Genomic DNA, 27,222 nt, shown 5'->3' with positions numbered 1-27,222 from the left:
GGACTTTTTTCAAATGATCAGTAAACAGAGTCACTAATAATCAATGAATCTAAAACAGGTCACAGCATCACCAATTGACTAAAGAGAACATAATAATAAATCAGATCCAAAAAATTATTAAAATTACAACAAAGCACATGCCTAAGTACAGTCTTTCCCTCTCAATTGTATTCCTCTAAGAAATTATTAATCAACGATTCTTAAAAATGAAATTAGTAACCTGCTACAGGTACCACAAATTATCTGAAAAGTACTGGCTTTAATCTAGCATAACAGCTAAAAGATGCTTACCCTTAGAATCACTAAAACCAACAACAATCCAGTTTGCACAAACCATTAAAGACACTAGACATGCCGGCTTACCTACAATGAATTGTAAAGCCACACCAAAAGCAAAATCCTTTTTTTCAAATCTAAAGCTAGTTTAGTCTTAGGGAGGATTTCACAGCAGTCAGTCTCTTGAGGAAATACATAATTAAGTAGTTTTTTAGCATATTTAATTAGACCCCAAACTCTTCCCTGTCCCCTTCTCTCCCCAATTACGTACCATTTGCCCAAGAGACCTAAGCAACTCGGTTAATTATGTAAATAAGGCAAGCATTATTCCCAAGAAAAGCATTGTGAATATCTGTACAGGAAAACTCTGTACATATTTTAGTGGCTTTAACAAACCTTCACAGAAAAAAAAAAAGGACTATCAAAGTCCACGAAAAACCCTTATATTTGAAGCAAAAAGCATGGAGTTCAATGACAAGATGGTGAATCATTAAAACAGGACCTTCATTTCACTTCTTAAATATGAGCTGAATAAAAATAAAATAATTTTAAGTTACAACAGTAACAAAAATTTAGTGCTGAACGTCAAGTGATTTAGGGGAAGAATCAATCTGGAAATTATTAAAGTCGACTCTCACAGAAAGGCTTTATTATCAAGGGGTTGACATGATCTTAACTCTAGAGGCAGCCATGGCGCTGTTATAACTACTACAATCCCATTATTATGCAATCACAAAATGCTAATTTGATCATTTTGAGGTGTTATTTGAATAGTCATTTTAATTTCTAGGTTACAAAAAGGCTTGACTCAAGTGTAATTCTCTATTAATCATTGAGATGTCATTGAATATCATATTGATGCATTTCACGAAGATAAAGAAAGACTAATTTAATATGTACAGTACAATATCCTTCAAATATTAGCCACTTTCATTACATATCTGCCAAACGCATCAATATTAAATAATAGATGAGAACAAGAGTTTAAGTGTATTTTAGCATTTGTAATATGGAGGCTAATAGTAAAATAGCATAGCATTACAGGATAGACTTATCGATATATAAATCTTTCTTATCAAAGTGTAATGGTGACTGCTCCATGCATATACCTTTTGCTGATTACAAATAGATTTGATATGACAAAAGTATGGAGAGCCTTAAGTGTAAACACATCTAGCAAAAATAATTCCTTTGTGACCAAGGAAATGGCTTCTTCACTTTTTTTAAAAATTTCTCCCTGGCACTTCGAAAGTTAGATATATACCAAAGACACCTTACAACTTTCTCTCAAACCCAAAGCTAAGTAATTTATAAAATAAAATCTAGTAGTATAATAGGAATTCTAGGACATAATATTTTAAAATATCTGTGCTATTTTGTTGGCATCAAGCATTTTTACAGAGTAATTATTCCAGCAATTATGTCCTTAAACAATGAGATGGTATCAGACAATGGAAGCAAATAAATTCCAGCCATGTAACCTAATTCCAATAATAACGCTCACACATATATATCTAAATGAATCAACTGTAGTATTTAAAAACAAATCCTACAGTCCAACTCTCCATTTTCCAGAGACTGACATTCCTGTCCCCTAGGGGGACCCTTCCTTCTCTTTGCTACATTCTGCAAGAAACAGGAGTCGTGGCAGGGGCAGGCTAAAGAGAGGCTTTACATCAGTACAATCTCTCATTTACTAAAAGTCCTTTCAGATTTTTTTGGAGGCAACTCCTGAGCGTATTGTATGTTTATGGAACTTACATATTTTGCTTCTAGTTCTTGGCTCTCCTTTCCCACCAACGTCAAAAACCTCATTTGTCCATGGCTATATGTGCTTCATATGGTAACATGATGAACCTTATGAGGTAGAAGTGTTTGGAAGAGAAAACCCCTACTTGCTCAGACAACTGAAAGAACCAGCACATAACCAGAAGCTGAATGTGAAAAAATGGAAACATAAGCAAAGAGCCTGTATGTTTATTAATTGCAGTGGTGTTAAAATAAGACAAATTGTACGCAACCCCTCCAGGCAACAAGCTATCACTCAGCACCTCCAAGCCACTGGCAGACAGCAAATATAATGGCAATAAATATAAAAATCAACTGCTACTGTCTCCTCAAAGAAGCCCAGCTCAGCTCCGCACAGAGACACAGAGGGCAGGGAGCGTGGGGAGAGAGGGCGCTGCAAGGGCGACTATACTCTGCCTACAATGGTGGCCCTTTTTCTAAAAGGAAAATAGACATGTTTTAATTTTTAAACTGCAAATTATTAGAACAAACAGAAAAAAATAAAGTCATCCTGCATAACGAGTGTCAAACAAGATTCCCTACAATGAAATACTGACATAAAAACAATGGCCTAGAAATCTGAAATGAAGCTTTAACCGCAACAATTTCTACAGTTATAATAAAGAATCAGACCAAAACAATGCAAACTCTCTCCTCAGAACGACTTTCAAAGCTTTCCCAACACAGTCAGGCCTTGAGTCATCACAACCCAACAATCCAAACCCTCAAGTATACTTAGAAGATGAAACACAGAAAAAGAGTACATGGACAAGTATCTCAAGACTGTTTTTATTTAATCCTCCCAATATACTGCTATGGAAACAGTATTTAGCCCAAATTCAGACCTTTTTACGTCCTCAGTCATAGAAAATGTGAATGACATTCTATAATTACTTTGAATCGCTTTTGAAGCCCTAAATCTAATAATAATAATAATAATAACAAAAACAATTCCACACAACTGAGGTTTTATTCAAAAAGACAACGTTTTACCTTTACTTACCTTGCCATCAAATTTGGAATACTCGTTAAATGGGTTATTCAGCTGCAGAGGGCACTGCTCTAGCCGTACAGATAATATTGACTGCTTTCCAGAACTTGGAGGTTTCTCTTTGAGGGACTTTTTTTCAAACAGTGACTTTAACTCCTGGGCTGTGATACAAGAGGAAGATAAGAACATTGTTGTGATTACACAGAGAGACAGCCTGTCTACCTTTCCTAGCAAGTCTTCCCTGGAATCTCAAGGAGAGAGTGCCCAGGGCACATTCAGGTCCGATATGTGCAAAAAGCCTCACAAACACTTCGATGTTTGCACACTGAAAAGGCAGAGTCCCGAAAACAGTTCAGGACTGTCAATTTAGAAGGACTGGGGTTTGAGGAGTGGGGCACAGTCAAGCCAACAGAGCAGCCATTCTGTCACAAGAGCCTTCACAACTAAAGGAACTGCGCTTTGCCCTGGCTTTGCCACTTAGAGATGTTGTGATACTGGGCAATTCACTAAGGCTCTCTGGGCGTGCCAAACTAGATAATCCTGAAAATCTCTCCTGACTCTAATACTGTGGGATTCTGGAATTCTAGTTCTTCAAGGTGAAGGTCTACATCTTAATCCTCTCATACTCTCCAGGGACACCTAGCGCAAAATCTGGAAGACAAAGATGAGGAGGAGGAAAATGAGAAATTATATTTATAATAAGAGCAGCTAACATTTACCGAGCAAGCCAATGTATCTCAATTACTCCTCCTAATAAACCTAACAAACTATGAGGTAGATACTAGCATTATCTTAATTTCGCCAATGTGGAAACTGAAGCTTAGAATACTTTGATTAGCCTTAGGCAACACAGCTAGTAAGTAGCAGAGCTGAGATTTGCAATCAGGCAAGGCTCTTAGCCATTAGGCACTAATGAACAAAGCTGACCCTCAATAAATTTTGTTGCATGAATCAATGAATAAATTAATGATTGAAGGAATTCAAATTAAATTATTATTAAATCAGAATCTTTAGCTCTTACTCATTAGTAAATCAAGACAAGTTAGTTCCACATCTTCTCAAAGATCATTTAAGTGTCCATATTAATCTGAATATCATTTAAGGTGGTAGCTAGGTAAGTACATGGAGATTTATTATACTTTACACTTTTTTTTGGTAAATATTAGAAAATTTCCATATTAAATTTTAAAATCAATCTTAGATCTTAAAATCTGCAATGAATAGGTTCAATCCCATTCCATTCTTAAGAACAGCCAAACTGAACTTAGATCAAACAGAACTCTGAAATGGTGACTTAGAACTTCTGAAAAACGTAACTAAAACCATCTTTTCAACAAACTAGTGGGACAAATTTATCCAATCAGTCTCTATAGATGGAAGTGACAAACCAGGAGAAAAAGATCTAATTCTTTTTAAAAATGTGGCACCTGACTCTCCAATTCCAGAATCTGAATATATAAGGACAATGGATACTAAATAGACATTTGAACAAGGTTTAGATTACATGGTATTCTAAGTATTACAAGTATTATTTTGCACATAATCTACTAACAGTTTTATTGCTACACTTGGGAAAGGAATATCCCTTTATTAAATACCTATTATGGGCTGGGAACAATGCTAGGTGTTTTCTCAACTTGTCCTCACAATGGCCTTAAGAGATGGGTTACTACTCATTCCATAAACAAACTGATACTAGCATTAGATACTATATCTAGTATCTAGGTGTAGCAAACAAAAGTAACTTACCAAAGTCACACAACTGCTATCAGTAAGGTTGGGGATGAAGAGATGATATATTAACAATTCCATTCTCAGACTAATTCAATCTTAGACCTCTTTCCTCAACCTTTGACATTTCTTTCCTCTGTCCCCCCCCTTTCCTCTCCTGTCACCTCCATCCCCTTCCTCCCTCCTGAGTCACAGAAAAACAGAAACAACCAAAAGAGACCTTTTGCATGTTCTCACCTGTACCACTACCTGCCTTCCCTCCTGCTACCGTGGATGAACTGCCTAGGCCCCTACCTCAGGCCAGCCCCTCCTTTGTGCATTCACGCTGACTTCTTGCTGACTCAAGGGCATCACTCAAGCAATTCTCTCCCATTTTCAGCTTTCCCTCTACTGGACTAAATGTGTGAGCACACAAAAGTACCCAAAATACTGCTCATATTTAAAAAAAAAAAAAAAAAAAAAAAAAAAAGCGGGGGGGGGGGGCGGTGGCACGTGGGTGGCTCAGTCAGTTGAGCATCTGACTTGTTTGGGCTCAGGTCATGATCTCAGGGTCTGGGATTGAGCCCCACGTTGGACTCTGTGCTGGCAGGGATCTGTCTGAGGATTCTCTCTCCCTCTTACCTCTGCCCCTCTCCCTGCTTGCATGTAAGCACTCTCTCTACAAATCTTTCCAAATAAATAAATAAATAAAAATAAACCCTCCTTTGATCCTATACTCCCTTCCACTTATGACACCATTTTTCTGCTCCTCAAAATGACTGTGTATGTTCTTGCTGTCTAGTTCCTCTCCTCCCATTCCCTCAAATCCACTCCAATCAGGCCCTCAGGCCCTACCACTCCGTTAAAGCAGTTTTTAAGGTCACCAATGATCCCCTTGTTGCTAAAATCTATCAGTAAATTTTGAATCCTCATCTTTCAAGACAGCATGTGACAGCATGTGAAACAGTTAATCACTCACTCCTTTCTGAAATAGTTTTTTTACCTGGTTTCCAGGACTCCATTCCATTTGGCTCTCATGCTATCTTTCAGGTTACTTGTTCTTAATTTCCTTGCCAATCCCTCATTTTCCCCTCAAATCTTTGGCATTCCGCAAGTCATAGTATTTGGACCTTTTCTTTTCTCTATCCACATTCATACTCTTGGTGATTTCATCCAGCCTTCTGTTTTAAATATTATCAACTTGAGGAGAAACTAAGTTGTGGTAATATAAATTAGAACAACAGCTGCTTCTGGGCAGCAGCCTGACTAGAAAGAGGCACAAGGGAACTTTCTGGGGTACACAAATGCTCTATACTTGACTGGGATTGACTGGGATATGTTTGTCACAAGTCACTGAACTACATACTTAATATCTGTACATTTCAGAATCTAGAAAGCATACCTCAAAAAAATAAATAAATAAAAACAGAAAACCTAAATAAATATCCTCTACATGCTGATAGCTCCCGAATGATTATTCATGGACCTAAACACTCCCTGAAATTATAGACTCACATATTTAACTTTCTATTTGATACCTCCACTTGGATGTCCAATAGGTATCTCAAAGTTTACATGTCCATAACCAATCTTCCCCCAAATCTGCCCCTCCCACAGGCCTCTCCTCCTTAGTTAATGGCAACTGAATCATGCTAGGCCAAAAACTTGGAAGTCACCTTCACTCTTCTCTTTCTCTCACATCCAACATCCTATCCATTAACAAAAATTTCAGAATATAACCAGAACCACTTCCACAGTTACCACTGCTGGATTATTACCACCACATTCAAACTGATCTTGTTTCTGCCCTTGCCTCTCCCAGGCCTGCTCCCACCAGTCTCTTTCCAACACACCAGCCAACAAGAGTCTTTTAAAATGTTAGGTTATAAACATCACAATAAGAAAAAAATTGATCAATTTGACCACATAAAGTAAAAATACTTTGGGGGCGCCTGGATGGCTCAGTGGGTTAAGCCTCTGCCTTCAGCTCAGGTCATGGTCTCAGGGTCTTGAGATCAAGCCCCGCATCGGGCTCTCTGCTCAGCAGGGAGCTGCTTCCCCCTCTCTCTCTGTCTGCCTCTCTGCCTACTTTTAATTTCTCTCTCTCTGTCAAATAAATAAATAAATAAAAATAAAAATATTTTTGTGTGTGGAAAAATCAGCCAAGTAAAAAGAAACATGATAAAGTAGGAAAGAAGAAAGGTTAATATTCCTACTATATAAAGATTCTCAAAGTAGACATTCAACAACTCTATGGAAAAATGGACAAGAAATAAGAAATGTTCACAGAAAAAGATATTCAAATGGCTCTTAACAAATGGAAAATGCTCAACCACATTTATAACAAGGGATATGTAAACTGAAACTATGCTGAGATACCATTCCACATCTATGAGACTGGCAAAAATCTAAGTTTATGGATGTGGGGAAATAACACTCTGTACATTATTAGAGGAATGCAAAACAGAAAAACACCTATGGAGGGGAATTTGGCAATATCAAGGGAAATCACATATTTACTGTCTGACCCAACAATGCCACTTCCAGGATTCTTAGATACACTGGGGAAGACAAAATATAACACAACACACATACATTAGGCTATTCACTGCAATGCCATTTGCAACAGCAAAAGCCTGAAAACAATCAAATGTCCCTTAACATAACATTAACAGGAGACGGGTTGGCTAAACTGGCACTCCATATCATGGCATACTACAAATAATTTAATTTGAATTCTGAAGCTATAAAATGGAATGAAGCCTATCTCTATATATTCACCAGAGTAATTCCCAGAATGTGTTGCTAAGTGAAAAGTTTTGCATAAAATAGTGTGTACAGTACACTTTTTAAAATTGGGAGAGAGCGAGAGCGTGCAGGCATGCACAAGCAGGGGGTAGGAGCAGAGGGAGAGGGAAAAGCAGACTCCTCACTGAGCAGGCAGCCCCACATGGGGCTCCAACCCAGGACCCAGAGATCATGACCTGAGGCGAAGGCAGAAGCTCAACTGACTGAGCCACCCAGGCGCCCCTACAGTATGCTACCTGTAACCTAAAAAGAGGAGTATATGAATATAAATATACTTATATAGAGATTTAAGAGGACAGAAAAACCAAAACCTTTTTCAAATGGACTATCTAGGGGCACCTGGGTGGCCCAGTCAGGTAAGCATCCAAATCTTGACTTAGGCTCCGGTCATGATCTCAGGACTATAAGATGGAGCCCCCTGCCAGGCTCTGTGCTGGGCGTGGAGTCTGCTTAAAATCCTCTCCCTCCCTCTGCCCCCCAAACCTCCTTTCTCTCTCTCTCTCAAAAAAAAAAAATAAAATAAAATAAAAAAAAATGAAACTAGAATTCTCTGATTTTATCCTGTTTTATGTATTTAATTTGGAGCCATATAAATGTTTTACACAGCTATTAAAATGGAAAAAGAAAAATTAGAAGTACAATCTCTAAAAATAAAAGCAAAATGAAATGAGCAAACCTAAGTGTAATATTGAGTTGGCATTTTAACTACAAAGAGAGAAATTATTTTAAGTAACTTTATCACACAGCAATTTGTACATCCCTAATGGAACATATCAAAAGGGCAAAAAAAAAAAAAAATTCTCAAACTGTTTTTAGTAATCATAGTGTTAGTAATGATGGTTATATTTTTTATTCTGGAACCAGGATTTTCAGCATAAGAGAAAAGATACATAAACATAAAACCAAAGTAAACACTCTATAATCCTAAATTCAAATAGGAGTTATCAGCATTAACTCAAAATGTATTTCCTCTTAAATTTATCTTTTTCTGATCTCTATCCCCTGAAAGGCCTATAAGGAAGAAACCAATCCAGTAAGTACCTCTAGAGTTCAAGTTTTGGTCTTTCAATGCCATTTACCACTAAAAAAGAACTAAGACTCTCGAAACAAATGGTTAATTCTGGCCAGATCTGGAGAAGGAAATAGGTAAGAATCAAGCATTTATCCTATCTTTCTTGCAGTGACTACCTCTGAGAATAACCACGTAATACATTAGGAAAAATTGGTCTTTATATCAAGACCAATAAAATCAGAATCACTGTTTTGCAACTCCTAATGAAATAATTCATCTAGGTAAAGCTCATCAATGACCACTAAAACCATTAGAAGGAAGGCTGATGAGAGTAACTTAAAAATGGGTGAAGAACACCTAATTCTACCATCAATCTGAACAGCACAAAAAAGACAAGAAGTTATTCCATATTTCCCAATATGATGCAATGTGAATTATAGATCAGCATATATAAAATATTCTTATCAAAAAATCAAACTTCAATCTTAGCCAAGTTTTAGATCCAATTCCCTGTTTACAGGAAATAAAGAGAGCAGAGGAACATATTAAATGAGACCACAGAGATACAATAAGCAAAATCTAGAATGTAGGAAATTCAATAGGACAAATGACACAGTTCCTTAAATAAATTACAAGGAAAAAAAGTGAAGGAGACTATATAGATTAAAAAGGAAATGGAACATGTCAACTAAATGTGTGGACTTTAGATCTATACCTGAACGAACAACTGGCAAAAGAAAAAAGAAACATTTGAGACAATCAGGGAAATGTTTGTTAATATCAAAGAATTCCTGCTAAGTTTTCTTATGCGTTAAAGAATACACAAATATTTAGGTATGAAATTATACTAAAGCTGGGATTTGCTTAAAATTAATCTGGTAGGGGGTGGGAGGGGTGCCTGAGTGGCTCAGTCAGTTAAGCATCAGACAGACTCTTGATTTCAGCTCAGGTCATGATCTTGGAATCATGGGATAGAGCCCCAAGTCAGACTCTGAGCTCAGTGAGGAGTCGGCTTGAGACAGTCTCCTTCTTCCTTTGCCCTTCCCTCTGGCTTGACTGCACTCTAAATAAATAAGTAAAATCTTTAAAAAAAAAAATCTGGAAGGAGAGAGGAGGTAACTCAAGAAAAGACACAAGACTGGCCCTAAGTTGATAACTGCTAAATCTGGGTGATGGGTATAGAGCGGTTCATTTCACCATTCTATTTTTGTATATGTTTAAAATTTTCCATAATAAAAAGTTGTTTAAATTTAAACCAGGAATGGAGGGAGTAAGAAGCTTATCAATCACATCCCTACTCAGATGAAATCCCGTCACTCAGAGTAAACCCTAAGTTCCTTCCAAGATCCTCCATGATCAGCTCTCTCGCCACCTCTTTGGGCCCACACTTCCCCTTTTCTACTCTAGTCAATGAGCATCCCTCCTTGCTATTCTTTGGATACATCAGGCACACATGCATTATAGAACCCTCACACTCACTCTCCTTCATCTTAGACACCCATTTTCCAGATCTGCCTGACTCATTCCTTCAGAATTCTGCTCACGCATCACTCTCCCAATGAGGTCTTCCTTGATCACCATATATAAAACAGCAAAATTCCCTACATTGCATTCCTCATCCTCTTTAGCTGAATATGCTTTTTGCTTTGCCACTTATCCGTTCTGACAATACTAGGTTTGTTTACTGTCTATCTCCCCCACAAGATCCATGAGGGCAGGGACTTTGTCTTGTTCTTTGCTGTATCTTCTAGGCCTACAAAGGCCTAGTTGTCCTTGTGTATTTTAGGAGCTAACTAAAAACTTGTTAAATGATTAACTGTGGAAGAGACGTAGAAAAAATAGCTGCCAGAAGAAGACATCCAAATGGCCAAGAGACGCATGAAAAAGTGCTCAACATCACTCGGCATCAGGGAAATACAAATCAAAACCACAGTGAGATACCACCTCACACCAGTCAGAATAGCTAAAATTAACAAGTCAGGAAACGACAGATGTTGGCGAGGATGCGGAGAAAGGGGAACTCTCCTACACTATTGGTGGGAATGCAAGCTGGTGCAGCCACTCCAGAAAACAGCATGGAGGTTCCTCAAAAAGTTGAAAATAGAGCTACCCTATGACCCAGCAACGGCACTACTGGATATTTACCTTAAAGATACAAATGTAGTGATCCAAAGGGGCACGTACACCCGAATGTTTATAGCAGCAATGTCCACAATAGCCAAACTATGGAAAGAGCCTAGATGTCCATCACCGGATAAATGGATAAAGATGTGGTCTATATACACAATGGAATACTATGCAGCCATCAAAAAACCTGAAATCTTGCCATTTGCAATGCTGTGGATGAACTAGAGGGTATTATGCAGAGTGAAATAAGTCAATCAGAGAAAAACAATTATCATATGATCTCTCTGATATGAAGAATTTGAGACGCAGGGCGGGGGGTCTTAGGTGCTAGGGAGGGAAAAAATGAAGTAAGATGGGATTGAGAGGGAGACAAACTATAAGAGATTCTTAATCTCAGGAAAAAAACTGAGGGTTGCTGGGGGATGGGGAGTAAGGACAGGCTTGCTGGTTATGGACATTGGGGAGGATATGTGCTATGGTGAGTGCTGTGAACTGTGTAAACCTGATGATTCACAGACCTGTACCCTGGGGCAAATAATACATTTTATGCTAATTTTTACAAAAGAAAGAAAAAAGAGCTGCCGGGATAGGGAGGCAGAAGAGAGAGAGGAAGGAGAGAGCAAATGAGCACAAAAAAGCAGAAATGAGATGGAGGCTGATAATGAGAGCCTTTCCTCCTGGTTCCAAGCCATTCATAAGGCACAGCTGTACCTCCTGAGTTGCTCAACTTCAAGCTGCTCTTCAACTTCACTTGCTCTATGTCACTGGCAGCTGAAGAGCTCTGAACAACAGAATCAGTTGGAAGTCCCCAGCAAACAGAGAACTGAAAAAACAATAGCCTAGAAATTTAATTATCATCAGGCTTATGAGAAAGCACATACAGTAGCATTCAGGAATATGGAATGTATATCAGAACTAGAAAGGATTCAGTGAGAGGCGGGATACAAAACAAATAGATAAAGACAACAGATTTCTTCACAAGAGCAGTAACAAAAGTTATGGGGAAGAAGATGCTGATTTTAAGGATAGCACAAAATACAAAACATCCGGAAATAACCTTAATAAGAAATGTAAAAGTGCAGGGACAATACGGAGACAAGACAAAACGTTGCATTTATGTACTATTTGTACATACAAAAAAGATCATAAGAGGTATGTTTGGAATATTTAACATATATATACTTATATAAATAGAATCTAGAAAAAAAGGTATCAAAATGTTAACAAGAGCAGTTCCTCTGAATGTGAGAATATTGGTTGCTTGTTTTCACTTTTATATTTTCTTTCAGATTTCCTGTAATGAAATTTTCTTTTAATATAGAGGCCTTGGCAACCTTCCTGAACCCTAGCCACCGCTGACACAGAGGAGGAAAGGAGTAAGGGAACACAAAGCCTCCTCAATACCCAGAGTCCAGGAGCAGCTCCCTTCTGCCAACAGTATGGCAGAATGGAAGTGAGTAGAAAGACTACAGTGTCTGGGGTAGGACTGGCCAGGAGAAGAATTCTGGCTTTGCCACTTACTACTTGTAAGTAACTTAAAAAAGTTACTTAGCCTCTGGGTTACAGTTTTCTCACATATAATACAGAAGTATTAACAGCTATAAGTTGCTGGATTTGCATGAAGAGGAAGCAAACTTATGGGCTGGCATACTTAATATGCCCGTGGTCCCTAGCACTGGTTACTCATAAGAAACATCCAGGGAGCTTCTGAAAAATACAGATTTATGGACCCTGATCTTTATCTTTTGAATTAGGAATTCCACAGGTGGGCTAGAAATTTACATGGAAACCATTATAACATACGCTTTTGGATGCATTTCTGATTTTTACAGTCACTGTTTCTGGGAACTGCTGGTTTAAGAAACCAATACTAGAGGATACATAAAGAAAACTTCAGGAATATCATAAATAACTGAAATACACACTACACTGTTCTTGAGTTACTTAACTTCTTGTGTAAACAGCTTTTTCTTCTCACTAGACCACATTTCTTGAGGGCAGGAATCACATAATCCCCAAGCACCTAGCACAGAATTACTATGCACACAGAAGGTATGGAAGAAACACTTGTTAAATGACTCAATGAATAAGAGTAATAATAAATTTTGCAAAGAATATACCAACACCATTTCAAAACAATAAAATTAAAAATACTGAGGCTTGGGGCACTGGGCTGGCTCGGTCAGAAGAGCATGCAGCTCTTGATCTTGGGGTCATGAGTTCAAGTCCCACATTGGATGTAGAGATTACTTAAAAAATAAATAAAATCTTAAAATATATATACATAGATATTATACATATACCTTATATATATATATTTTAAGATTTTATATATTTATTTATGTGTGTGTGTGTATACACACACACACACACACACACACACACGTGAGTATATATATATATGCTGGGCTTGATTTGACATTGTTCCTGACAAAGCTGTCTTCCCACAACCACCTTCACATTTACCCATCCAGCTGTGGCTACAGAAATACCACAAGGATCTTACTCTAAGATATTCCCTTTATCATGTGATCTCAGTAAGTTCATAGAGAACTTCAGGGTATGGACCAAACAGCTTCTTGTATCCCTTCCAACTTTCTATGAAAAGACTGCATTTCTGCTATATCTTAAAGGATGGATGGGATGCAGAAAAACATTGCAGGGGAGGTCATCACATTCATAATAACAATTTTTCTAGTAGGGAATAAAATAAAAAATAAGAACAGATTTTTTTTTTTAAATTTTTAAAGATTTTATTTATTTATTTGTCAGAGAGAGTGAGCACAGGCAGACAGAGTGGCAGGCAGAGGCAGAGGGAGAAGCAGGCTCCCTGCTGAGCGAGGAGCCCAATGTGGGACTCGATCCCAGGACGCTGGGATCATGACCTAAACCGAAGGCAGCTGCTTAACCAACTGAGCCACCCAGGCATCCCAGATTTAAAAAAAAAAATTTTTTTTAAAGATTTTATTTACTTATTTGACAGAGAGAAATCACAACAAGGCAGAGAGGCAGGCAGAGAGAGAGAGAGAGGGAAGCAGGCTCCCCGCTGAGCAGAGAGCCCGATGCGGGACTCGATCCCAGGACCCTGAGATCATGACCCGAGCCGAAGGCAGCGGCTTAACCCACTGAGCCACCCAGGCACCCCCAGATTTAAAAATTTTTAATGAAATGTAAAGTGCAGAAAAAGAATGAGAGAATGAATAAATGATTATCTAACCAAAATTCCCAATGAAGATCGAAAGGATCTGGCTGTGGCATTTCTTGCCAAAAGAGAGTATGTGCTTGAGACTTGCATGAAAACACAGTGGCAGGCATTTGCGACGACGTGGATGGAACTAGAGCGTATCATGCTTAGTGAAATAAGTCAATCGGAGAAAGACAACTATCATATGATCTCCCTGATATGAGGACATGGAGAAGCAACATGGGGGGGTAGGGGGATAGGAGAAGAGTAAATGAAACAAGATGGGATTGGGAGGGAGACAAACCATAAATGACTCTTAATCTCACAAAACAAACTGGGGGTTGCTGGGGGGAGGTGGGATTGGGAGAGGGGGAGCGGGCTATGGACATTGGGGAGGGGAGGCGAACCATAAGAGACTATGTACTCTGAAAAACAACCTGAGGGTTTTGAAGGGTCAGGGGTGGGAGGTTGGGGCAACCTGAGGGTTTTGAAGGGTCAGGGGTGGGAGGTTGGAGGAACAGGTGGTGGGTAATGGGGAGGGCACGTTTTACATGGAGCACTGGGTGTTGTGCAAAAAGAATGAATACTGTTACACTGAAAAAATAAATAAAATGAAAAAAAAAAAAAACAAAAAAAACACAGTGGCAGGAAAACAGTGTTTACTGAACTGCTGACTCTACTTTTCTAACACATTTCAGGACACCAAGAGTGCCAACCTGTGTAATGATGGAACCCAGCTGAACAAAGAATTCAAAACCATTCCTCTGTGCATTGATGAGGTTCACTGGGCTTGTTCAAGGTCAACATCTCGAAGGGTGGACAAGTATATTAAGAAGGAGCTTTTCCGGGGCGCCTGGGTGGCTCAGTGGGTTGAAGCCTCTGCCTTCGGCTCAGGTCATGATCCCAGGGTCCTGGGATCGAGCCCCACATCGGACTCTCTGCTCTGCGGGGAACCCGCTTCCTCCTCTCTCTCTCTCTGCCTGCCTCTCTGCCTAGTTGTGATTTCTCTCTGTCAAATAAATAAAATATTTAAAAAAAAAAAAAAAAAAAGAAGGAGCTTTTCCAGCAGTAAGATCACAGGGTCAATTACTGAAATCTGTGAGAGACGGAAATAAGAGGGATGGAAACTGAGGGAGAGAGTGAACTATGAAATAATGAACAGTATGGCTCCAAATGAAAGCAAAAAGGAGGCTATTTATTTCTCTAGCACATTCTGTGAAACACTGAACAGAAGTTAAAGTGGATTAGACTTTAAGGAGTAAGTGGGAGATGTATCCAAATTTAAGTTGAAGAACTTGCCGCGCGTGGTAGAGGGGATTAATGCAGTTAGATCTGAGGTGCTCTACTCATCCTATTTATTTGTAATTGTCTTAAGATAAGGAAGTAAAGAAGGCAAAACAAAGGGTAACTGGAGAGATGAGTTTAGATAAAACTGCTCTATATTCATTAAGAAAAGATGAATAAAAAAGGCATTAGATACATGAAAAATTTGAAGGAAGCGGATAAGATAAACAATATAAAGGTTTTCAGTTTGTGATAAATACAAGAGAGAAGTATTAACTGGATCAACAGAAAAGGCCAGCCTAGAGAGATTTTTAAAGTATCAAGAGCAAAACTAAATAGATATTCAAGGAGAACTATAGGAAGTTGTGGAAATGAGACTAAGAAAGAAGTGAATCAGATTTCTGGTTCTATGCAGTTGTCATTTCATTAAGAAAATCACACCCATTGAGCACACCCATTGTGGTTTACAACCACCGCAGGAAAAAGCAATAACCACTTTATATAGTTTCTTTATCAGAAAGAGATTGGCCTTTAGCTGCAGATAGAGCTAGATACACAATATGGCTCTACTGCACTACCACTTTCTGGGCTTATCACTTTAGCAAGTTAAAGCTCTCTGAGTTTCTGTCTCATCTGTTAACAATAGCAATAGCTATACCTTGTAAGATCACTACATTGGAGGTAATGTGGATAAAGTGCTTAGAACAGCACTAGGTAGGTGCTGATGTTAATGTAACAATCATTAATATTATTAGTTTTATAAGTAGTATGTAGCAAAGGAGTCAGTCAACAAAGATTAATTGGACATCTATTACTTGCCAGCGTGGTAGGAGGTGCTGGAAGACATAGAGGACAAAGTGCAGACATTTCTTTAGAAGGACAAAAAAAGAGAAAATCTAGGACACAATAGCATTTTATTTTGTTTTGTTTTGTTTTTAATTTTCTCTTCTTGCTGAGATTGAAGATTTGAAAATATGTAATATGGCCAGCTTTTTACTACATATACCATATGAACATAAATCACAAATGCTGATAATACCAGCACCATAATGCTTGTTAAGCTAAAGGAAAAGAATCAGCGCATATGCAAAAAAGATTATTACTGTGGTCACTAATGAGGCAAGGGAAAGTCTAGGTTGGAACTGCCAGGAGGAATCTATAACCCAGAGGCCCACCCAAACCATAGGTATTCCTTGGCGCTAAGAACAAGATACTGGCATGAGAGTTTGTACAAAATGTGCCTTGCACACACCAATTCCTATGACCCAGAATGAAGAGTGACCAAAAACACAAGATCTAAAGAACACATGGCGTCGAAGGTCCAAGGCACCCAAGTGAAAGCATTCAAAGCTCAAAACACAAGAGGTATCTGCTCAGAGGATTTAAAAAGATGAATTAAAAAACAAAAGCTCTTACTTAATAATATAAACCAAACATATAAATCTCAAAATAACAATTAAAATTATTTCCATTTACCTGATTGCTTAGAATTTCTTTCTTTCCACTGAATATTTTTGCATTTGATCTGGTTTTGTCTCTCTTTTCGGAGTCGTTCTAATCTTTGAGCTTGAAAAGAAATATTATAACTATAAGTTTGTCAATGAAAGTTTACTATAAACAAAGACATAATTAACTACCTTTATATGAATAAAGATGTTTTATATTGCATATGTAGGGAAAAAGTCATAAAATTTTAAAGGTGGCACCCCTGAAAAGCAAATACCAACAAAAACATGAAAATATTCTTGATTTATAATTGAAATTAGAGGATATAAAACATTAATAGAGATCATAAAGATAGTATTAACATGGAAGAGAATAATAAAATGTGAAAACTTCTGTGATTAATATGACATTTCATTATATAAATCATTAATAACGGTCTTAAAGGAATTTTAATGCACAAATGAACTGAAGTGAATATTACATTACAGGAATAAAATTACTGTTATGAATTACTCTACCCGTTTCAAAAATTAAAGATAAATGAACTCAGACTAGACTATTAAAGTTTTAAATATAAAATCCTTTATCTAAAAATCATGAAAATTATAAAATGTCAAAGCTATATAAATTAGCATAGCTTTCGTCAGTGGGCTGAAACAGTTTATAGGTAGTAAAATAAATGATTTGTATCTTTGTAACATTAGTCAAATCTTAAAAAGAATAATTTTTCTTATACAAAATTTTAAGATATGCTGAAAAGATTAAAAAGTAAATTCTTTGGTCACTAGGACACACCACAATTGTAATTATTAGCATCTAAGTGCTATCTTAAGAAATTCCAACAACAATAACAAAAGCATCACCTAACATCATGCATTTGGAGATTATATTACCACTGGCGGATCAACCTGCAAAAATCAGTGAACCGATCTTTTAAAGAAATACTGTTCAGCATATATTAACAACTACTGCATACGGAAACCATGATGGAAAAGAAACTCATAATTAATACCATTTCTTGAGATTAGTTTTCTCTGGCTAATCTTCAACTTCCTTTCCTGGCACAATGGTAACAAAAAATAAATAAGTAAATTTCTCTTTCAACCTCTTGCAACATAGAAAATCATATACGCTTGCCTTAGTATTGTGGTAAGGGGAAACACTGAAACTAATCTTGCCATAAATGTACCAGCAAAAGCATTCTGACAATGTCACATTCGAACCAAATGCCACTGAAGGAAAATACATTCAATTGCAATTAATAAATGTGAAGGGTACAGCCAAAGTAATATAATCAGAAAACTCTCAATTTAGCAGCATTCTTCTACTGAAATCCATTCAACCTGTCATATAAGATATCATCTCAATAACTTGCAAGGAAGTCAGTTTCAACTAGAGAACTGAGAATCAATGGTTCTAAATTATATTCAAACCTTCACTCAAACCCTATTTTGATAAAAGTTCCTTGAGATACTGGGAAATGCTATTCATTATTATCATCACGAGAGCAAATTATTCTTTGGAGATGTCACAGAATGCTGAATTCTGAACCAAAACCTTAACATGCCTTGCACTGTATATTGTATCCTGCGGTACTCCTTTATGTGCATTTTACGTTCGGACCACAAATATAAACATGCAAATATTTTCAATGTTCTACCACATCTCCTATCATTACTTTTCCTGGAAGTTAGCAGGTTACTGCTACTGATTAGCAGAGATTTTATTTTCCGATTATGTAATAAAAATCACCGCCTGGCACACCTGTCATTCTAGAACTACATTACATATTCTAAATAATTTATCTAAGTAAAGGCCTTGGTTCATCACATTCGCCTTGAAGGGTTTCCAAAACACATAAGCTAGAAAATAGGTAAAGATAAGCTTTTAAAAGCTAATGACTGAACATGTACGTACCAAAGTTTAGCATTTTCAAGCCACAAAGATCAAAGGGTAGAGAGCAACTTAATAAAGATAATATATTAAAAACAGGGGCATCTTTTCTAGTCTCGCACCCAGTGTAGGAATTCCTATTAACAGCAGCCCTAACAAATACTCAGGTGTTTACCTCCAATCCCCCTCCCAGCTCCCCCAATCCCTCCAGAGCCAAGAAAAGGCTCCAGCAAGCAGCACTCCTTGGCTGGCCAGCTCTCTGCATTAAAGGTTCTTTATTATGTCAACCTGAAAACTGCCACCAGGTAGTCTACCCACTGGGACTAATGTTGCTCTGTGAAGTTACTCAAAATAAGTCTACTTCCCTTTCTACAAGAGGAAGTTTTAGAAACAGAACACCCAACATGCTTCTCAGAGTCACCTTTTTCATCTATTCTTCTTCTACTTCCTTCTAATAGCATCATTCCAGAGTCACTCGCCATTCAGAGAGAGGGAGATGTTGTTTAATCATGTTCCTGTTAATACACAGAAACCTTCCCCACTAAACCTATTCCAACATTATGCATTGTTCTGTAAGATTATTGACTGATTTAAAGTTCAGAAGACATGACTAAAAGGCAATGTTTACCTGTATTTGAGCGTCTTCTAATACCAAAGTCCCAACTTGAGGTAATATCGACTGACTGGGCATATACATAGCCCTGAGTCTCACCATTGCTTCCCTGAATTTCTGACCCACTGTCTCCAGGCATTGAAGGAGGATGAATCTTCTCTAGGTCAACATCATGATCAATGAGAACCATCTCACACATTCCTGTGTCATCACTGGTCACATGTGACTGTCGAATATGAGCTAGAATGATAGTTGGATTGTCCAAGAAGGCCATCCTTTCTGTGGGCCAATTTCCTTAAAAGGCTATTTTCTCCTCTTCATATTGTTTCACGTGCTCACCTCCCTAGAAACATGATGTACACAGCAATATTTAAGAATGAGGAAGAAAATGACTGAATCATTTTTCAAACAAATTCAAATTAGTAAAATGGTACCTTGAAAATCAACATTTATCCCTGTACCTAGGTGCTTACGAAGATTAAATCTAGGCTGAAAGGAAATCCTTATAAGCACTAGGGGCTACAGCTCTAGTCAATGAGATCTCCGTGGTATCAGAGAGGTTGGCTTCCTCTCTTGCAAAACAAATAATAGTGACTCCTTAGGCCACTCAAAGCACATAATTACTGTTAAAACAATAAATTTTCCTTTCTTTCTCCCTTCAATTCCATTCAGTCTCTCATTACTTTATAAGGTCATGGGGGATCAAGTCGTATTTTCCTCAAATTATGTGCAAAAGTGTGAACCTGTACTTCTTTCATTTACATTTCCCCCTTTATCATATGGCTGTGAGGTAACTGAAAGAACACAGACAATACTTCAGTTACTAGGAATTAGTAAAAAATGAACCACCAAAGTAATTTTGTCCAATAAACACATTTTCCTTTCTCCTGGTTTAAGACAGTATTGTGCTTTTATTTTATTTCATTTCATTTAAGAGGGGGAGGGTGGGGCAGAGGAAGAGAGAGAATCTCAAGCAGGCTCCACGCCCAGTGCAGAGCCTGGTACAGGGCTCGATCTCAGGACCCTGAGACAATGGCCTGAGCCAATATTAAGAGTAGGATGTGTAACTGACTGAGCCACCCAGGTGCTCTAGCTTGTGCTTTTAAAATAAACTTTATTAATCAAACTTCTCTGCTACCAAATTCGTTTCTTCTCTTAGAAACCTCAACGTTTTAAGAATTGTTTCCTGAATCCTGCTGAAACTAAAATGATGTTTTTTCTGGAAACAACATGATGTTTATTCTGGAAACTGAGGTACCTCCTCAGTTTAATGGGAATATTCAAAAAAGAAAATACGGCAGTCTCCCCTCATCTGTGGTTTCATTTTCTGCAATTTCAGTTACTCATGATCAACAGAGATCGAACAGCAGATGATTCTTCTTCTGATGTATCATCAGGTCAATAATAGCAGCCTAGGGGAGTCTGAGTGGCTCAGTAGATTAAGTGTCTGCTTTTGGCTCAGGTCCTGATGCCAGGGTCCTGGGATCAAGTCCCGAACTGGGTTCCCCACTCAGTGGAGAACTTGTTTCCTCCTCTCCCTCTAACCCTCTCCCTGCTTGTGCTCTCTCTCTCTGTCAAATAAATAAAATCTTAAAAAAAAATAGATTAGTAGCCTAATGCTATGTCACAATACCTATGTCATTCACCTCACTGTCTCATCATGTAGGCATTTTATCACCTCACATCATCACAAGAACGCTGATCATGGTATAATAAGATATTCTGAGAGACTACATTCACATAACCTTTATTCCAGTATACTGTTGTAATTGTTCTGTTTTATTATTGTTGTTGTTAATCTCTTACTGTGTCTAATTCGAAAATTAAATTTTATCGTAGCTAGGTACGGGTAGGAGAAACAATAGTACACATGGGGTTTGGTACCATCCATGGTTTCAGGCATTAACTGCAGGTCTTGGAATGCACCCCCTACAGATGAGGGGGGCTACTGTATTAGAGGACACTGGTCAGGATAAGGACCTAAGGTAGGACTGAGTTCAAATCCTCACCCGACCACTGGCTGGCTATGTGATTTTAGTCAAAATAACCTTAACCTCTTTGAGCCTGTTTTCTTTCTTCATTAATAAAAAGGAATTCCAGGAATGAGAGGATATGTAAGATAATGTAGGGAAAGTGCTCAAAAGAGCACCTGACACATAATCAAATATTGTCTGCAATTAATAATAACAATGGTAAAAACAGTCACTGCTAACTTCAGCTTTCAATTCTTATTTAAAATAATCCTAAAAATATATCAATAGTCATCCTTCTTTAATAAGTGCACAGCACGTAAAACAATGTGTGCTCCCTTGCTGACAGAGGACTCTGCAGGTCACCTGGGTCACCTGTCTCCTCCTCTAAAATCATTATGAGATGCAAGGAACATGAAAGCTGGAATGATTATGTCCCCAGAACAGTCCCAGAAAGTTTTATTTTTAGAAAGACCTACAACACTAGACTTTCTTGTCATTTGTTTCTTCTAGAAATGGAACATAGTGGGAAATCTAACTAATAAATCATTATAACCAACAGAGGTTTTTAACATTTTTTGTCTAGTAACATTCTACTGACATCACTTGGTAGATCTTAAAATAAAGATACTGAGATTAAGAGAAAGTTTAACTGAGGAACATCTCTAATCAAATGAATTACACTAATCTTCATTTTTTTTCCTTCAAATATATTTAGTGAGTCATTATTTTACATTGAGGCTAATGGGAAATGCCAAGGTAAGGCACCCCTGAATCAGAAAGTTTATAACCTAGGGATGCCTGGGGGTCTCAGTTAGTTAAACATCTGCCTTGGGCTCAGGCCACGATCCCAGGGTCCTGGGACTGAGTCTGCATCCGGCTCCTTGCTCAGTGGGGAGCCTGCTTCTCCCTCTACCTGCTGCTCCCCCTGCTTGTGCTTGCTCTCTGACAAACAAATAAATAGATCTTTTTGTCCTGGGATCGAGTCCCACATCGGGCTCCTTGCTCCGCAGGGAGCCTGCTTCTCCCTCTCCCACTCTGTCTGCCTGTGCTCTCTCTCGCTCTCTCTCTCTCTGACAAATAAATAAATAAAAAATTAAAAAAAAAAAAGTTTAGAACCTAATACTGTCCTAGTGTATTTCCTATTACAATGAGATCCCTCCAAGTCTCAGAAATATTAATGTCAGCCTACCATTTCAAGTGCATTAATCAGAAAAACATTACAGAATCACAGGAGAGCATTTAAATTTCACCTGTAAAAATAAGAATTACTTATAAAACCACAAAGAGCTGTATACAATCATGGAATTACTTATAAATGAGAGTATTTGTTTTGTAACAAAATCAACGCATCACAGATGGTTAAAACTGGCGACATCCTCGTAGCAATCACAGTGTCTCCCCCAGGAGAGTAAGGCACTAGTCACCAGCAGAGGGACTGGTGCTTTCAATTTCATATTGAGTAACTATCCCTTGCAAAAAACAAGGGCTTGAGAGAGAGGCAACACATTTAGTGGGTGTTCTGGCACCAACAAGTCAAATGGCAAAGGGAAAAGCAACAAAAGTATACTCGAGTACCCTCAACAGAATCAGAATGTGTGTGTGTGTGTGTGTGTCTATACATATATACATATGTATGTGTGTACATATATACATATAAGTGTACATATATATTGTGTGTGTGTGTGTGTGTGTGTGTGTGTGTGTGTATTTTTTAGGAAAATAAGATCTGCTCCATCACCCCTTATGAAGAAAAGAGTTATGGGCAAATACTTCTGAAGGCACGTACGAAGTCCCTAACTTTACCCCTGTAGAACAGAGGTCCCAAAATCCCCAACAGGAGCAGAAACCTTCTCTACTGGTATACTATGACTTCACACAATGAGGAATCTCTACAATTCACTCAACAGGTATTATCCAATACCAGTTCTCATATTCTCATAGAGAATTCCAAGAAGTCTGCCCGGGGAAGTGTGCCTTCCACCTACCATGACATGTATTTGAAGACTTAGGCTGTAAGTTCCAAAAGGACAGGAGACACAACACCACATCCCTTCTGGCAACAAGCATCTTACCCAAGGCAAAAATTCAGTTAGCAGTTGCTGTCTGACTTCCAAAGACTATATAATTTTGTTGTAGAGATAAGTCATCTATGAGCATGTCATATGTAGTATGATTATAAAGGACTGCTTTTCCATTAATACAGATACAAGAGACTCTCTTCAATGTGCCTTTCAAAACTATCACCTTGGGGGACATCTGGCTCAGTTGGTTAAGTGTCTGCCTTCAGCTCAGGTCATGACCCCAGGGTACTGGGATAGGGCCTTTCTAACAAACAAATAAAATCCTTAAAAACAAAACAAAACAAAACAAAAACCTGTCACATTGGGACACCATCAACTTACCCTAACACTACATTTCAGAACCAAAAGAATGTTTTAAATCACTTTAAGAGCAGCAAATTATCATTTGAAGGTAGATTTGATTTCTAAGACAAAGATATTCCAAATACAGATGAAAACAAGTTATTCTCTCTAATCAGTTGTGCAAAGATCAAAGATTTTTCAAACCTAACATTGGCAGGGTTCAGAGAAATGAGTCCTCTCACGCACTGTAAAAGTGAATTAAAATTGAGACTTTTTAGAGGGTAATGTGGTATCATCTATCAAAGTATGAGTACCTTCTGGGCAACCCTACTTGTAGGATTTTCCCTTGGGAGATAATCGTGCAAAAATATTCATCTCAGGATTATTTATTATACTGAAAGTCTTAAAGTAACCTAGGCATCCACCAGTAATGAGTACGTCACAACACATGCAAGTAACAGAATACCACACAGTCATTAAAAATAGCTGGTAGAGAACGGATAAACAAAATGTGGTATATACATACAACAGGATGTTCTTCAGCCTTAAAAAGGAAGAAAATTCTGACACATGCCACAACATGGATGAACCCTGAGATTATGATCAATGAAATAAGTCATAGAAAAGACAAAGTGTATGATTCCACTTATATGAACCACCTAGAATAGTCAGATTCATAGAGACAGAAAGCAGAATGGCAGATGCCAGGGGCTGGAGGGAGAGGGGAATGTGGAGTATTTTTAAAGCATGTTTAAATTTGGGAAGATGAAAAAGCTCTGGAGACTGACGGTGGCGACAGCTGCACTACAATGTGAATATACTTAATGTCATTGAACTACACTCGTAAAAATGGCTAACATGGTCAATTTTGCTATATATTACAATTTTTTAAATTTAAATTTTTTAAAAATGTCTAAGAAATGCCACATTAAACAAAATTAAATAAGTTTTCTTCTTGCTATTTAATTACAGACTTCCCAGTGCTTTTAAATAACTAAGGTATAGTGTGAATCTCTAAGAGTGAAGAATCTCATAATGCAAAACATCCCAAATTCCAAATTTATCTGATCCTTCAACATTTTTTCCTACAGTAACACCTATCAATGTATAAGAGATTCACAGGGGCTCAGTCGGCTAAGCGTCTGCCTTAGGATCAGGCCACGATCCCAGTGTCCTGGGATCCAGCCCTGCGTCAAGCCCCTGCTGAGCAGCGAGCCTGCTTCTCCCTTTCCATTCTGCTCCTGCTCTCTCTCACTATCTCTGTCTCTCAAATATAATAGCTCTTTAAAAAAAAAAAAAAGAGAGAGAGAGAGAGAGAGATTCACAGAACATAGTTTAGAAATGCTACTTTACATTTTTAAAAATACAGTTTCTTTGGGCCCTGAACATCTTCCTTGAATGTTACCAATTCTTGCCTTGGAGATAACTGGTCCTTTTTATATAGCTTAAGGCTACCTAGATAAACAATTTCAGCCCCCAGGAGGTCTGTTCCCCAAGATGTCCTACTTTTCACAGATTCTCCCACTTTTAAACTCCAGGTTCCTTTCAAAGCATAGACATTTGTTTTATAAAAATGAAAGCAAAAGGGACATCCACACAGAGTTGGAGGACATGAGATATCCCAAAGTGACACAGCCATTTTTAATGTACTGGATGGGTCTCCTTTCATACTTCATTCATTCATTCAACAAATATTTATGAAGTTCCTACTATGTGCTAAGTGTTGTTCCAGGTGCAATCTAGATGTTATTACCACTTTACGTGACCATTTGTGTGCATTAATAACCATGTAACTTGCCTGCGTTAACTTGGAACATGCCCTACAGAGGGGAGTAAATTTTTAGTAGGTTTTAATGCTATCAAGTCTCAATACAAGTATATTTTTAATAATAGCTTCATACACATACATTCTCCAAACTTTGTTTGCAATGGGTTATAGAAAAACACAAGCCACAACATAGTAAAAAAGTAGATGAGAGAAGTGGCCAAGAGTAAGGAAATGTGGACAGTGGTAAGATCTTGTACATTTGCCACAGGAAGACTGTAAAATCTCAGAAGCAAAAAGCAATTACAATAACTAACCTAATTTATTACAAAAGCTAGACTTGCTCTTTCTTTTTTAGATGGATTAATTCACATAATTTTCAAAATAACTCTATGAGGTAATATTTTTGTCCCCATTCTATAGAAGAAAAAACTGAAGCAAATAAAAACTTGCCCAAAGTCAGACAGTTAATAAGTCTGAGGCCTCCCCTTTGTTACAAAAAGTAACAAAGAATTATAACAGTCGTAATAAATTTTTAAAGATACTGTTGTTGAGTTTGTTGGGTTCTGGGTCCCGAGAGAAATTTCTGTAACGGGTCTTCGTGGAAGGCATAATACAGGAAATGTGTTACGCAGCAGACTAGACCCTTAGCCTTCCCTCAACTCATGCAACCGTGATTTGTACAATTGCAAGAAATAAGCAATGCACATAATGGTTGTCTAAAAATAAGTCACAAAATTTTACAAGAGAAACTTCAGAGATTACCTACTTGTTGACCTGAAACTACAGAGGAAAGGTTTACTTTAAATTCCAAGTTGCATGTAAGCATCTTGCATGTTTTTAAAACCCCTAGAGATTAATGCAACTTCAGCTGCAAACAAAGTCCATAACTGAGATAACCCAAGCATGACCAAATGAGCCCTCCCTATACTTCTTCACTCCCTAAGGACCTGAGATGGGTCTTAAACGTGACTTAAAATGCTCACGTCCACCCAATGATTAAAAGAAGTTCCCCTTCCTAGATTTTCAAACACTCTATACACCTACTTCCCTCTGCTAGACAGACTTCAAGCCCCCTTACCTGCAATCTGCGAAAACTTGTCTGAATAAGCAACAGCCTGAGGCTTCTCCAAGGTCTGCAAACTCCCAATCAAAAATTACTGCTGCCCCATCAATGTGTCATATAAATGTTGGCATGTTAATTGTGTATTTATAAGATTGTTAATGGTTAGTTAATTTACCTCCCACACTATTATTGTACTTGAAATGATTTAACGTCTGCTGAGGGAGTTAACAACATGTAACAGCAGATGCGAGATTTTTTTTTTTACCTTTCCTCACTGTACCCCGATTTCATGCTATTAGCATTAACTTCAAGTCAGACCTGATTCCTACACAGGATTCCTTAAGAGTGTTACATTTGCACAACAAGGAATGACCACAACTTAGAAAAACAAAAGGCTTTTTATTATATACAAAATCTTTCATGATGAAAACCAACAGACCCCTTTACTAAGATTTGGACATCTTTTGATCTAGTAAAGGTCAGAGTTCATACCTCCTGGAATTTGAAAATTATTGAAATTGACTAGTAAAATAAAACATACTTTGTTGTTTTTAAATCTTTTTCTAATTCTAATATAACTCTACATTAAATCTTCATTTATTTTTTAGACCAGCAAAAATTAAGTTTTTTGTTCCTTTCGAGAATTAAAATCTCCATGTGAATATGTCTAATTTCATTAAACAGTGAATAGGGAGACTCTATAGCTGGAGAGTTTAATTTTTCCTTTCAGATAAGTTCTTGTTAGACTCAAAACAACAGAAAAGAAATGCTTGTATCTTCTTTTAAATAACAGGGATTCATTCACTAAACATCATTGCGAGCTAGGCACTGGGAATCCTACCAAAAATTAGATGAACATTGGCCTGCACCTTCCAGAGGCTTACAAACTCCAGCGGATGAGCTACGCTGTATACATGTATAAA

General features: G+C 37.7%; 1 protein-coding gene across 6 annotated transcripts in view; it reads right to left on the bottom strand.

The window, feature by feature from the left end:
• MAPKAP1 (MAPK associated protein 1) overlaps positions 1-27,222 on the bottom strand; it is a 249,295-nt gene that overhangs the window by 201,372 nt on the left and 20,701 nt on the right. For 4 of the 6 annotated variants that reach the window (XM_046022726.1, XM_046022730.1, XM_046022729.1 and 1 more), the window contains 3 exons: positions 19,148-19,475; positions 16,657-16,746; positions 3,068-3,216 (listed from right to left, as the gene is read on the bottom strand). In XM_046022726.1, the coding sequence (XP_045878682.1) occupies positions 3,068-3,216; positions 16,657-16,746; positions 19,148-19,406 (498 nt within the window). In that variant the 5' untranslated portion in view covers positions 19,407-19,475. The remainder of the gene's footprint in view (positions 1-3,067; positions 3,217-16,656; positions 16,747-19,147; positions 19,476-27,222) is intronic. The other 2 variants (XM_046022731.1, XM_046022732.1) reach the window with 1 other exon arrangement.

This window comes from Meles meles, chromosome 11 (assembly GCF_922984935.1).
Source record: "Meles meles chromosome 11, mMelMel3.1 paternal haplotype, whole genome shotgun sequence".
Taxonomy (NCBI): Eukaryota; Metazoa; Chordata; class Mammalia; order Carnivora; family Mustelidae; genus Meles; species Meles meles.
Note: the sequence above shows the minus strand (reverse complement) of the source record. Positions and strands in the feature narration are given on the sequence as shown.